The following is a 15083-nucleotide window of genomic DNA, read 5'->3' on the forward strand; positions in this document are numbered from 1 at the left end:
GTATGGAGGCAGATGAGACAGGAGAGGCCGAGTATGGACGTAGAGGAGAGAGGAGAGGCCGGGTAATGGAGGTAGAGGAGGCAGGAGAGGCCGGGTAATGGAGGTAGAGGAGGCAGGAGAGGCCGGGTAATGGAGGTAGAGGAGGCAGGAGAGGCCGGGTAATGGGGGTAGAGGAGGCAGGAGAGGCCGGGTAATGGAGGTAGAGGAGGCAGGAGAGGCCGGGTAATGGAGGTAGAGGAGGCAGGAGAGGCCGGGTAATGGAGGTAGAGGAGACAGGAGAGCCTTTTGCACCTTGATGAAGCATTTCCTATCATGAGTCAGGAGGACGGCCCGTCCTGTTCCAGCCCGGCACACGCGGCTCATCTCTCGGAGGCACGCCGGGTAAAGGTCCCAGTTTTTCTTCTTGGATCCAATTCTGTATGGACAATAGAAAACAGTTTATGCAGAAGCTGAATGGAGACCGGGCTTCTCTGCGGTCACAGCTGCCTCTCACCTCTTCCCGAACGGCATGTCTGTGATTATAACGTCCACGCTCCCACTCCTCAGAGGCAGGCGAGAAATATCCCAGTGAATGGGGTCTATTGGAAGCCCGTGGGGGGCGCTGTGCAAACATAAAACAAGAGAGTGAGTGATCAAAAGGAAACCATCAAGGATCTTAGTTATATCTGCTCCTGGGAAAGCTGGGTGACCGCTACCATCATTACTATCGCTGCCCCCATAGAGACTGTCACCCGCCTCTAGAAGGATTATTCTGTGCAGGACGGTGACATCTGCACATATCGCCCCCGGTCACCTGTCTGCGATCTGCTGCCTCCGCAGTAAGGAGATGATGTTGCTGGAGGTTCTGTTCACTGCGTTTGTGTTATTATCACCGGCGATGAAGAAACACCCGGGCCACTCGCTGACGCCCTGCAGAAAGAGAGGAACACGTCACTGTGCTCTGGAGACCAATAAGCCATCGACTGAGCAAGATGGTGAGAAAAGCCCGAGCAACTGCGTAATGTGGTGGGTTCCAGGTCGTCATCATTTCAATGTCTCTGCTTTATGCCAATTTTTGTCACCCAGAAGCAAAATCTTGACTTAAGGGGGCTTTACACGCTACGACATCGCTAATGCGAAGTTGTTGGGGGTCACGGAATTGGTGACGCACATCCGGCCGCATTAGCGATGCCGTTTCGTGTGACACCTATGAGCCATTTTGCATCGTCGCAAAAACGTGCAAAATCGCTCATCGGTGACATGGGGGTCCCTTCTCAAATATCGTTACTGCAGCAGTAACGAAGTTGTTCCTTGTTCCTGCGGCAGCACACATCACTCCGTGTGACACTGCAGGAACGAGGAAGCTCTCCTTACCTGCCTCCCGGCCGCTATGTGGAAGGAAGGAGGTGGGCGGGATGTTACGTCCCGCTCATCTCCGCCCCTCCGCTTTTATTGGGCGGCGGTTCAGTGACGCAGCTGTGACGCTGAACGAATTGCCCCCTTAGAAAGGAGGCGGTTCGCCGGTCACAGCGACGTCGCCGGGCAGGTAAGTAATGTGACAGGTCTGGGCGATGTTGTGCGGCACGGGCAGCAATTTGTCCGTGTTGCACAACAGATGGGGGCGGGTACCCACGCTAGCGATATCGGGACCGATATCGCAGCGTGTAAAGCGGCCTTTAGTCCTGCGCAGTGTAAGAGATAGAGTGCAGCAGCAGCGCATCCAAATCTCCTGCACTTACCCCCAGTGGGTGCCGGTACTTCTGATCATGGGCACTGAGCGCCTAATCCTGGCATCTGAAGCGGTGACAACAGACACAGGTACGCGCATCAGCGCCTATGACACTGGGCAATAGGCATTATATAGCATGTTAGCACGTCCCTGTGGGCAAACTAACATGCTAAGGGGACGGAATGAGCACATGAACTATCACCCTTGTGACTAGTCCCCGTGCTCATTAGCATATCATAAAGGATTTTTAGAAATACTTTTTCTGAAGATCCCTTTATCTATGCTACTAGATACAGGGACTGTTAGGCAGGTATTAGTAATATGGACCCAGAACTGCTTGTGGTTCTGGGTGCATATTGCACCTAACAGGTTCCCTTTAAGGGATAGGCACCAACATACCAGGCAGATCTATGGGGGTCCTGGCCTTGAGACTCCAATTGATTGCTCAAAAGACCTGTTAGGAGGCCCAGGATTAGCGCTTTTGTCTCCAGTGCACAGCACCTCTGACAAGTCTTTTGAGAAATTGGTAGTGGTCTTAGGACCCGGACCCCACTGATCTGCTGGGTATTTCTGGATCCATCACATATTTACAAAGAAGGAAGTTAAAATATAGGTACAACTCTAAGTGTTACACTCCTGTTAGCGTGTGCCCCCTTATGTCTCCAGTTTACCTCTATAGGGATGGCCCCGGTTCCGCACATTGGATCAATGACAACATCTGACGGCTCCAAGTCACAAAGTCTGGAAAAAAACAACAGAACCAGGATAAGGACGGTGGATCGGATCACACTTATCCTTGTCGAAGAATCCACAAAAGAATTAAAAGGGCTGTCCAGGACAGAAAGCAATATGGAGGCTTTCTGCCAGAAACAGCTCCTCCCCTGACCATGCATAGTGTGGAAATTACAGCTCCTCTCCACTGAAAGGAAAAAACAAAGGGCCCAGCTTACCCCCTATGACCTGTGCACAGGAGAGGAGCTGTTTTTGGAAGATGGTATTCATTTTTGTAAATGCTATACGCCTTCTTTAAAAGAAGGTAAGGCCTTGTGTGTACGGTGTTTGCGGACACTGACGGGTGTATTTGCAGTGGCTACAGTCTGGATGGCTGTCCACCATAGTGAACCATCGGCAAAAAGTATACTGCAAGTCACTAGCCAAAAAGACTCCCTTTTGGCCTCTGTCTCACGAATGAGGGCTTATGGGAATATATACAGTACAAGCGCCTTACTCATAGTATAGTGAATAGTGAGAAAGCCAGAACTCACCTGAGCATCCCGTAAGCCAGGGTGGAGCGGAGCGTAGTGGGCCCAAAATGCGTGATGTTCCTGCGGTGCAGACTCTCCTCGGTCAGCGCGATTCCCACCAACATTTCATTGTAACTGATGTTCAGGAGAACCTGGTGGAAAATAGGGAGACGGCCGAATATACAGAGTATATACAATATACACACACACACGTGCAGGAGATAAGGGAGCGGGCACTCACCTCCACATCAAAATTGGTCATGTCCGCCTTCCAGAGGAAATGTTCCTGCACCGCTCCGCCGAAGTCCCTGGCGGCCTCGTTGGATGTGAAGCTGTGTTTGTCTCCGGCCCGGTTGCAGGTGACGCGGAATTTCAAGACGTTGCTAACATCGGCAGAGGAGTCGTTACTCTCCAGGTCGTCACTCGCTGTGTTTTCCTGCGAGTCATTGAAGCAGGGAGTGGAAACCTCGGCGCTGTCCTCAGCCTGACTCTCTGGGATGCTGCACTCCTCCTGTCCTGTAGGTGGCGCCGGCTGCTCCTCTGCTGCGGCGTCTCCTTCTGGCATCTCCGCCGCCGGCTTCCTCTCTTTGCTGCAGCCGACGGTTTTCTTTCTCTTCTTTTTCTTCTTCAGGTTGTTGTTTAGCTCCCATGTCTGCAGAGCTTTTTCCCAGGATAATTTTGCAGCCAATTCCTGGAAATCCTGAAGTGCGGCCTCCTACAGAGACACAGGAGGATATTAAAGGGATTGTCCAGGAATATATAAACATGGCCGCTTTCAGAAACCGCGCCACCCCTGACCATGGGTTGTGTCTGGGATTACAGCTCAGCCCTATTGAAGTGAAAGGGGGTTCAAAAAACCTCAATTTCAATTAATATTAAACTTTTATTGATATATTTTAAAATTTAGACACCCATTAATAGTGAACACACAAAGGGCGTAGATGATGAAGGGGAGGAGCTAAATATATGGGGTCCCTATAGCACCCTATGGGACCTTGCTCCTACCTACCAACGGAGGGTATGACGCCGTAACTGTTTTGGGCGCCCCCGTTCCACGTCGGCTCACCCTCTAGTTGCCCTAGATAGTTAGTGAATTAAAATAATAATTACACTACGGATGGCCATACAATAGTACTAGAATGTATTAAGTACAAAGTGCTCATGTAATCACACTGTCTGATAGATAACAGCTTCCTATCAGGAAAATCAGGACAAAAAAAATCAAAAATTAAGCCCCAATATAGGTAGGCTTCTGCAGAAAAATTAGTCTATAGTACATGATCCAGTACAAATTAGTACATGGTACAACAAAGTGCTCATATAATCACACTGTGATAGATAACAGCTTCCTATCAGGAAAACCAGGACAAAAAAAAAAAAAACACAAATATTAAGCCCCAGTATAGGCAGGCTTCTGCAGAAAAATTAGTCCATAGTACATGATCCAGTACAAATTAGTACATAGTACATAATACACAATCTACATTAACATAATGGAGGAGCACATTAACATAATGGAAAATTCAGTTCCATCTGTCAGTTTTTCCTCCCATGTCCCAGTGTGATATAGTATGGCAATCACACATGGATAAACTTTTACACAATCCTAATTGCACAGATCTGCACTGCATAAACCGATGCTGATACATGTAATGCAATGCCTGAGGGCAATCATGCAGATGATTCTTATAGAGCAGAAAATAGGGGTATAGATAACCCCACAGGGAAGAAAAAAAATGGTTACTTCCCTTTTAGCAGCATGCTCTGTATCGCCTCTACGCGTTTCCCCTTTCCATGATATAAGGATCTTCAGGAGGCTGGAGGATTGCAGTTATCAGATGTGAATGTAGGAGTAATCCATGTGTGTGTATTAATTGAAATTGAGGTTTTTTGTTTTTCGTATATTGAACTCAATTGGTCCTATTGTATATGGTTTTTTGAAAGGGGGTTCAATCACGGAGTTCTCCGAGTGTTTTTGTATATCTCACAGACAGGCTGCCATCTTTTCTAGATGAACTCACCTTCGCTTCCTTGAAAGGGAAATCAGTGAATTCTTGTACGACCACGAAGAGATTGTCGACCGACCTCAGGCGATGAACCTGCGACATAAACAGAGTGGCGTCATTTTAAAAGGGAATCTGTCACCAGGTTTTTGCTCCCTCATCTGAGAGCAGCATAACGTAGAGACAGAGACCCTGATTCCAGCGATATGTCACTTACTGAGCTGTTTGCTGTCATTTTGATAAAATCAATGTTTGCTTTGCTGCAGATCTAGCAGTTATACAGAGCTCATGAATATGCTGGACTACCTGCAGCATGCCAAGGAGTCCTGTAATGATAATCTCCTGCTGATTAACCAGTGATTTTATTAAAACTACATAAAGCAGCCCAGTAAGTGACACATCGATGGAATCAGGATCTCTGCCCCTACGTTATGCTGCTCACAAATTTGGTGGCAAAAACCTGGTGACAGATTCCCTTTAAAACCTGAAGGTGAAGGTCTTCCTGGAACAGGACTGTGTCCGCACCTGCCCCAATGTGTCCAGACCGATGTCAAAGTAGATTTTGCCGCGGTCTTTGCTGATCTTGCAGGTACATCCCAGTTTCTCTTCCACCTCCGCGGCCGCGGTGAACTCGAAGCCGGTGGGGACAGTGGCTCCGACCGTCACCAGGGAACTTTGGGTGGACGTGGTGTCGCTGGCACCGGGGTCATCCAGTGTCACCTCGGCTAGGACGTCCACCACCTCCTCCAGCTCAGACATGCTGGCAGCGCAGGCGACAAACTATGGAAAAAGGGAGACGATATAGGGTTAAAGGGGATGTGGTGATGAGAAATTCCCTTTTACTCCATCAGTAGCAGTGACACCCATGAGAATGGAGAACCCCTTTAAAAAACAGCCTTAACCCTTTTGTGGTGCGCATGAACGGCGGAAGTGTGCACTGCAGTGCCAAGAAGTAAAAAGGTCACGGCCCCTGAAAGAAAGCGCAAAAGCGACACACACCGGCGTCTTCCATTTCTGCCCGCACCGCAGAGAATTACATAACAGTGCCACCAAAACAGCGGAGAGTGACACCTGGGTCACATGACCAGAATTAGAGCCCCTCCAATCACAGCAGCCAATCATAGCGCAACTTACATATCCACAGAGAGGTTTCAGCAATGAAAGCTGCACTCTGATTGGTTGCTCCGGACAATGCAGCTTTAGGCTCGCGTCACATGATGTAATTTCTCGCCACCGCCATAAATATCCCAGAGAGAAACCTAATACAGTGATAAGTAACAATCCACATCATCGCAGCAGCCGGGTCCCCGCCACCTCACACACTCACACCGGCCCCGGGGTGAGCCGCCATCCTCCCCGGTACACGCACACAGCGCAGAAAACGTGTAACCGAGGATTATAATCCTGTAATTACCGGTCACGGACTACGCGGAAAACTCGGCGTGCGCACTAGGGAGCAGACATGACACATCGATGATTCGGCGATCGGCGCCAGGACTGAGGAAAACAGACAGTGGAAGAGGTCGGACACCAGGTGGCGCTGTTCTGCACAATTGTTGTCATGTATAGATATGAAAACCAGGTGGCGCTGTTCTGCACAATTGTTGTCATGTATAGATATGAACACCAGGTGGCGCTGTTCGGTACATTTAGTGTCCTGTAGAGGAGTGAACACGAGGTGGCGCTGTTCTGTGTAATTATTGTTTTGTACAGATATGAACACCAGGTGGTGCTGTTCTGTATAATTCGTGTCCTGTAGAGCTGTGAACACCAGGTAGCGCTGTTCTGCACAATGTGTCCTGTAGATGTGTGAACACCAGGTGGCGCTGTTCTGTATAATTAGTGTCCTGTAGATGTGTGAACACCAGGTGGCGGTATTCTGTATAATTAGTGTCCTGTAGATGTGTGAACACCAGGTGGCGGTATTCTGTATAATTTGTGTCCTGTAGATGTGTGAACACCAGGTGGCGCTGTTCTGTATACTTAGTGTCCTGTAGATGTGTGAACACCAGGTGGCGCTGTTCTGTATAATTAGTGTCCTGTAGATGTGTGAACACCAGGTGGCGCTGTTCTGTATAATTAGTGTCCTGTAGATGTGTGAACACCAGGTGGCGGTATTCTGTATAATTAGTGTCCTGTAGATGTGTGAACACCAGGTGGCGGTATTCTGTATACTTAGTGTCCTGTAGATGTGTGAACACCAGGTGGCGCTGTTCTGTATAATTTGTGTCCTGTAGATGTGTGAACACCAGGTGGCGGTGTTCTGTATAATTTGTGTCCTGTAGATGTGTGAACACCAGGTGGCACTGTTCTGTATAATTTGTGTCCTGTAGATGTGTGAACACCAGGTGGCGCTGTTCTGTATAATTTGTGTCCTGTAGATGTGTGAACACCAGGTGGCGCTGTTCTGTACAATTAGTGTCCTATACAGGTATGAACACCAGGTGGCGCTGTTCTGTATAATTAGTGTCCTGTAGATGTGTGAACACCAGGTGGCGCTGTTCTGTATAATTTGTGTCCTGTAGATGTGTGAACACCAGGTGGCGGTATTCTGTATAATTAGTGTCCTGTAGATGTGTGAACACCAGGTGGCGCCGTTCTGTATACTTAGTGTCCTGTAGATGTGTGAACACCAGGTGGCGCTGTTCTGTATAATTTGTGTCCTGTAGATGTGTGAACACCAGGTGGCGGTGTTCTGTATAATTTGTGTCCTGTAGATGTGTGAACACCAGGTGGCACTGTTCTGTATAATTTGTGTCCTGTAGATGTGTGAACACCAGGTGGCGCTGTTCTGTATAATTTGTGTCCTGTAGATGTGTGAACACCAGGTGGCGCTGTTCTGTATAATTTGTGTCCTGTAGATGTGTGAACACCAGGTGGCGCTGTTCTGTACAATTAGTGTCCTATACAGGTATGAACACCAGGTGGCGCTGTTCTGTATAATTAGTGTCCTGTAGATGTGTGAACACCAGGTGGCGCTGTTCTGTATAATTTGTGTCCTGTAGATGTGTGAACACCAGGTGGCGGTATTCTGTATAATTAGTGTCCTGTAGATGTGTGAACACCAGGTGGCGCCGTTCTGTATACTTAGTGTCCTGTAGATGTGTGAACACCAGGTGGCGCCGTTCTGTATACTTAGTGTCCTGTAGATGTGTGAACACCAAGTGGCGCTGTTCTGTATACTTAGTGTCCTGTAGATGTGTGAACACCAGGTGGCGCTGTTCTGTATAATTTGTGTCCTGTAGATGTGTGAACACCAGGTGGCGCTGTTCTGTACAATTAGTGTCCTATACAGGTATGAACACCAGGTGGCGCTGTTCTGTATAATTTGTGTCCTGTAGATGTGTGAACACCAGGTGGCGCTGTTCTGTATAATTTGTGTCCTGTAGATGTGTGAACACCAGGTGGCGCTGTTCTGTACAATTAGTGTCCTATACAGGTATGAACACCATGTGGCGCTGTTCTGTATAATTTGTGTCCTGTAGATGTGTGAACACCAGGTGGCGCTGTTCTGTATAATTTGTGTCCTGTAGATGTGTGAACACCAGGTGGCGCTGTTCTGTACAATTAGTGTCCTATACAGGTATGAACACCATGTGGCGCTGTTCTGTATAATTTGTGTCCTGTAGATGTGTGAACACCAGGTGGCGCTGTTCTGTATAATTTGTGTCCTGTAGATGTGTGAACACCAGGTGGCGGTATTCTGTACAATTACTGTCTTGTAAAGGTGTGAACACCAGGTGGCGCCTATGTCATTACATTGTGGCTACAATCCAGCATGGAGAGATCACTGCAGGCTTGCAGCCAATGTAATGTCCTGGATCTGTACCCTGACCCAGAGGTGTAGCTGGCTGAAGAGCTCAGGGCTGGGGGGCAACCAAGTGAATGGGTTCCTAACCAGGTGACCCTGATTACAACTACGATGGTGCACCCTAATTGTAGGTATAGGGGAACCTCAGCAGATGACCGCGCTGTTACTGAAAATAAGTCTCTACACAAAGACCAATACCAATATTACCGCCATCACACGCACAGGTCATCAGAGTCTCTGCTGATCTGGAGACCTCAAGGTTAAAGAGCCCTGCAAGCTATATAATAGAGAGCGGCAGAGCAGGGAGATAGTATCTCCCTGCTCTGCCACGGAAATTAGCTATAGCGGCGCTGCGCACAGCGGCAGTATCTCCGGGTGAGACCATGTGATTGCGGGGCCCAGGGCAACAGCCCCCTCTGCCCTCTCACTTCTTTGACCTCATCCCCAGGAAAAGGGACAGTGTATCTAATCTTATCGTCTGATACCATGTGCTGACTTGTGCATCTAATTATGTGATGTGTGATACGGTTTGCTGAGCTGTGTATCCAGTCCTATCAGGTGTGATACTGTCTGCTGAGTTGTGTATCTAATCCTATCATGTGTAGTAAGGTTTCTGATCTGTATATCTAATTTTATATTCTCTGATACAGTCTGTTGAGCTATGTATCTAAGCTTGTCATGTGTGGTACAGTTTGCTGAGCTGTGTATCCAGTCCTTTCAGGTTCTGCTGAGCCATGTATCTAATCCTATAATGTGTGGCAAGGTTTCTCATCTATATATCTAATCCTATACTCTGTGATAGGATTAGCTACACAGCTCAGCAGACTATCACAGAGTATAGGATTAGATATATAGGTGAGAAACCTTACCACACATCACATGATTAGATACATGGCTCAGCAGACTATCATGTGATATAGGTACACAGCGTGGTACAGTTCGCTGAGCTGTGTATCTAATCCTATACTCTGATACCGTCTTCTGAGCTGTGTATCTAAACCTGTCAGGTGTTAAATGACAAATGAAACATATCTGGAAAGTCCTGGATTTCGGACTCCGTGTTTTCTCCTCCTATGACATCTGTGAGACCCTGGTACCGTGCCCTGATTGTCCTGGTGCCTCATCCTGCTGATGTCGCACCACATTGGCAGGAACGTTGGCGTCGTGTAACGATCCTCGCAGCGATGACTTGGCTGGAACGTTTGCAGTTTGTGGTGTGTAAATATTTCCAGGAATTGTCAGCAAGGAAGAAGAGAAGGAGCAAGATTGGCGCCGTATCACAGCCATGAGCAATACGTCGCCCCTAGAAACCTAAGCGGCCATTTTGTATTATGTGGTTGGTTGGGCACCAAAATTATATCTACATGTATAATCTCCAGAAATGTCACCGTGTGCACCCTCAAATATCGCAGGAGATTTATCAGTAGCGCGGGAAGTCATGTTCAGGGTGATGCGTAAAAGAATTAAGAGCCGCCATTTTGGTGTTTGACGCCATGTGACCACTCCTATGGCCCAGCTTTATACGCAGTTTTTGTACACTACTACACAAAATGGCTGCCGGATTAGATTTGTTATCTGGTTGTGAAGCAATACGGGGCATTCAGGTGTCGCCTCATCCTTTGGCCGCCATATTGGTTGTTGAACAGCAAAACACCTGACGGAGGCAGCGAATGTTGACTGGAGGAGGTCGGGAAGGAAATGGAGGAATGAGGAATCAAAGACGCTGGAGGTCAGAGCAGCGAGGAGGGTAAAATCCTCACGATTTCTGGCTTTTTGAAGCATCTTACAGTTGCTATGGTGATTAAGTGCGGCCGACGCTTCCCGCAGCTTCCAGACATCGGCGTAGAGTTTCCACAATGCCTTAATCCCGGCTGAATACTGAGAGGTTGTCACGAGCTGCACGGCCCTCAGACACCACGAATTAACGCTGTCTTCACTGATCGGCGTTGTCCCGTGTCAGACATCTTGCACATATTTCTTCAGTCACTTGTATAGCGGTTAAAAAACGCAGAAACATCACGCATGCACAGCCATAAGACCCTTAGTCCTGAAATATGCGGGACCCTCATGTATCAGACATTCATGGCCTAGCCTGTCTGTGGTGGAGTATCCCTTGAAGTATTTCTAAACTGTTGCCTAGCAACAATATAAAATAACTGGGTGACTACTATGGAGTCCTATTGAATATAATGCTGGATTCGGGAAGGGAAGTGACAACCATTTTGAACACTATCTGAGCCGCGAGGTTGTCAGTTGTCACTCTTTGTCTCATAAATAACTCGTTTGCTATGTTTTTGCGGCTTGCAGCAGGCGGCCATGTTTTGAGGTGGTGAATGGGGTCAACCCCAAAAGCTGGCAGCTTATTCTACCATTACAGCTAGTAAAGATGGAGACCTTCGTACTTTGAGAGACTTTTTATTAATATTATTTTGCCATGTGCTATTGTTCTCTGTTTTCTCTCTAAAACTGGAGACACTCGGGTTCATTGAGAGTGTCTTAAATCCGTGACTACATCCTGGGCTTCTGGGGTCCAAGATGTCTACCATGAGCTTGTTGCCCTTAGCGACGAGTTAGAAGACTTCCTTTCACCACAGTTTAGAAAATGAAAGCTGAACCCTGATTGGTCGCCATGGGTCACAAGGCCTGTATTTTGCATGGCGAACCCCCCATGAATGGGGTCGCTCTTCTTATTTATCCATTTCATTCCTTGCAACAATGGCCGCCCCATCACAGCGCATCACATTACATGACAGACATTTGTGTGGGATGAGAGACCCTCTGCGTGACGATGGTTTTCTTTAACCACCCAGCTGGAATGTGGTAATGAGCAGGGGTGACAATGCCGCCATTATTCCAGATGTCGCTGGGAGAAGACTACGGCCGTCATCGAACACGGGAAGGGGGGAGACAGTAATGGAAGGAATGCGGAGACCACTAATGACCGCGGCGGACACCGCGTGTCGTAGGGGGTAAAATTGGGATATTAGCTTACATGGGTCATCTGGTATGTGCTGAATTATTCGCCTCCATAGCAACCACTTTTAATGTTGCTAACTCCCTAGTGTCATATTGTGGGGGTCCGATCGCCCCAAGCACCTGAGATTAAAAGGCGCAACCCTCTTTAGAAATCTGAGTTGGCGCACATTCCTGTTATACATTGCACCAGTTTCTAGCGTAAATCATGGTAAATCCGTCAGCCAATGGAGGCTCTCCCCTCCTGCTAAGTCCCACCCTGTTGTCAGAAAAATGGTGAGAGTGGTAGAAAAGAGGCAAAAAGCCTGGTTTACATCAAAATGACATTTTAACACCAGTACAATGGTGCAAGGCCGTTCATAGACGTGCTCCATTGTATATATATTTTTATACTGCACTGTAGACCTTAACGTAACATCTGACCGCCAACAATGTCAAAAATTAAAGTAAACAAAAAGAATGATGGCACTCCCAAAATGAAGTCTGAACAGGTGCAAAACTGAACATGACATAAAATAATAATAAAAAAAAGACAGTTGCACTCTGAAATGCTGAATCATACAAACAATAAATGCAAGAATATAGATATGCATTACTGCTTAAGGTATGCCTTGACGTGGCTACTGGGCAGATATAGAAATGGCCGTGTTTGTATACTAAATCTGTCAATATTTCCTAAAGCAGTAATGCAGATCTATATTCTTGCATTCATTGTTTGCCTGACAGCTGACAGGAGCGGCGGTGTATTCTTCAGCTCCGGTCACCTTCATGCAGCAGAGCTGAAAGCGACGCTGGACCATCCTGGATTACGCCGGACATGGAGGGCTTTTTCAGGCTTATTAAAGTGGTGAACGAGGGTATATGTTTGTGTTTTTTATTTCTAATAAAGGATTTTTTCGGGTGTATGTGTTTATTTACTGTCACTTACAGATTAATCATGGAAGGTATCTCGGGGAGACGCCTGACATGATTAATCTAGGAGTTATTGGCAGCTATGGGCTGCCAATAACTCCTTATTACCCCGATTGCCAACGCACCAGGGCAAATCGGGAAGAGCCGGGTACAGTCCCAGAACTGTCGCATCTAATATATGCGGCAATTCTGGGCGGCTGCTGGCTGATATTGTTAGGCTGGGGGGCTCCCCATAACGTGGAGCTCCTCATCCTGAGAATACCAGCTTTCAGCCGTATGGCTTTATCTGGCTGGTTTTAAAATTCGGGGGGCCGCATGCCGTTTTTTTAAAATTATTTAATTATTTATTTCACTGCACAGTATAGACACACGCCCACCGGCTGCTGTGATTGGGTGCAGTGAGACAGCTGTCACTCAGCGTGGGGGCGTGTCTCACTGTAACCAATCATAGGCGCCGGTGGGCGGGGAAAGCAGGGAATACGAGATTGTTTAATGAGCGGCCGGCTTTTTCAAAATAGTAAAAGCCACCGGAGCAGTGTGAATGCCGTGCAGCGCCGCGCCGGTGATCGGGGATCGGTGAGTATGAGAGAGAGGGTAAGAGGGATAGACTGACATGGACAGAGAGAGAGGGACAGAGATAGTGACCGACTGACAGAGATTAGTGAATGACAGACATTGTGAGGCGCTTCAGAACGCAGCTTTTCAGCTGCGCTCTGAAGCGGACCTTTTTTAAGCTGCGGTGCAGAGCGCACACCTGCGCACATAGCATCAGACATCAAAATCGTATGAGGGATGTCACACGTTTCAATTGACTAGGTTCGTACAACAAAACGTCCAATGTATGAGGAATAAACGACGTGTATGCGATCACCGTATTTGCGTTCAATCTTGATCGCACGTAGGTGTCACATGCAAATACTTCACGAACGATGCCGGATGTGCGTCACTTACAACTTGACCCCGACGACGGATTGTGAGATATATTGAAGCGTGTAAAGCGGGCTTTATAACTGTGAGTTTGTTACAATTGTATCCAGTCTAGACAATCCTCTGTGGGCTCGGCACCGCCATTCTTATAGACGTGTATGTGTGCAGTATACAGTCCTGTATGTGCTACTTTTCAGGCCACATTCCTACATCCGCAACGGGTCGGTCGGTGAAAACATGAGGGTAACATTCACCTCGAAAGGTCGTAAAAGTGAGCAGATGGGGAGCAGATGTGTTTCGTAACGACAGGCTGGATCCGCTCAGGTACAGTCCATACCAGAACTGGGGCCTGCTCCCCTCTTCCCTGCACTAGGCCTCCTCTTTGGAGAACTCTCCGATATCCCATTACTGTGTAAAGTTTCCTTCCATCTCCATTTTTTTTTATACAAAGTAGTGACACTGAGGCTATGTACCCACGGGAGCTTGTACCTGCGGATTTTGCCTCGGAAAACCTGCGGATTTATCTGGATTTTCCAAATAAATCCGCAGGTTTTAGCAAGTACAGACACTCCCCATGTTATCCTATGGGGAGTGTGTGTCAATGCTGCGGTATTTGCGGCTGCAGAATATGCTGCGGATGTCCCACAGCCGCACATAACTACATGTCAATTATTCCTGCGGAAATACCTGCGGAATTCCTGCCTCTCCACTATGGAGATAGAGGGCGGGACTTCCGCAGGTAAGTTGCATGAATGTCCGCAGGATTTCCTCAGATATTTCGCTTGAATCCCGCAGAAATGGATAGCTGCGGATTCCGGGAGCTGCTGTGGGAAACCTGCGACCATTCCTGCGGATATATCCGCAGGTACAAGGTCCCGTGGGCACATAGCCTTACAGAGGGGTGATGGTCGCAGTGTTATCCAAGCCCTGGCACTGCAGAAAGCAGTGGATTTTATATAGGGCCCCAGGAGCTTCATATTGCACCAGAGATCCGACTTTGGGTGGACTAACTTTGGAGAGCGTTCAGCTGTAGACGGTTTTTATTCCATTTTGTACCTTTTATTATTGACTTTTGCATCAAATTCTCTCCTCTTTTTTTTTTTTTTTTCTCCTCCATGGATAAATCTCAGACAGCTACACGTTGCTTGTAAAAGTTCACACGCACTGAAATTTATCTTTGCTCACAGTGATTGCCGTCTATTAAACATTTCCATCTCTCAAGGTCAATCATCTGCTCTTTGCTGGGTGTGGCTTCACACCAATTTTTCGACTTTCCGTTCTTCTGTCCTGTTATAGTGGAGTCTTACGAAGAACTTAAAACATCGTCAGACAAACTCCTTTTAGAGCTCCAGCACCTCCTTCTCTATTGTCAGAGCCGCTAGCCCGCTCCTTCTGCAGCACCTCCTGCTCAGCTCCTCCCCCTATCAGCAATTTAATTTCCCTCCTCCTTTAGCATTTCTCTTTTTCCTGTTTCTTTTTTTTTTTTTTTGTTCCTCCTTAAAGGG

The 15083-nt window shown here is 47.6% G+C and overlaps 1 protein-coding gene across 5 annotated transcripts in view; it reads right to left on the reverse strand.

Moving 5' to 3' along the window:
• The window catches only part of THUMPD3 (THUMP domain 3 tRNA guanosine methyltransferase), a 113847-nt gene that overhangs the window by 1944 nt on the left and 96820 nt on the right, over window positions 1-15083 (reverse strand). The window contains exons 1-9 of one of the 5 annotated variants that reach the window (XM_075321588.1): window positions 6370-6469; window positions 5481-5735; window positions 4974-5051; window positions 3194-3667; window positions 2974-3104; window positions 2380-2449; window positions 794-909; window positions 494-601; window positions 292-415 (exon numbers count right to left, since the gene is read on the reverse strand). In XM_075321588.1, the coding sequence (XP_075177703.1) occupies window positions 292-415; window positions 494-601; window positions 794-909; window positions 2380-2449; window positions 2974-3104; window positions 3194-3667; window positions 4974-5051; window positions 5481-5714 (1335 nt within the window). In that variant the 5' untranslated portion in view covers window positions 5715-5735; window positions 6370-6469. Of the gene's footprint in view, window positions 1-291; window positions 416-493; window positions 602-793; window positions 910-2379; window positions 2450-2973; window positions 3105-3193; window positions 3668-4973; window positions 5052-5480; window positions 5736-5857; window positions 5878-5954; window positions 5977-6089; window positions 6338-6369; window positions 6470-15083 lie in introns of those variants that run through there. The other 4 variants (XM_075321589.1, XM_075321590.1, XM_075321592.1 and 1 more) reach the window with 4 other exon arrangements.

Source organism: Anomaloglossus baeobatrachus, chromosome 8 (assembly GCF_048569485.1).
Source record: "Anomaloglossus baeobatrachus isolate aAnoBae1 chromosome 8, aAnoBae1.hap1, whole genome shotgun sequence".
In the NCBI taxonomy this organism is placed as follows: domain Eukaryota; kingdom Metazoa; phylum Chordata; class Amphibia; order Anura; family Aromobatidae; genus Anomaloglossus; species Anomaloglossus baeobatrachus.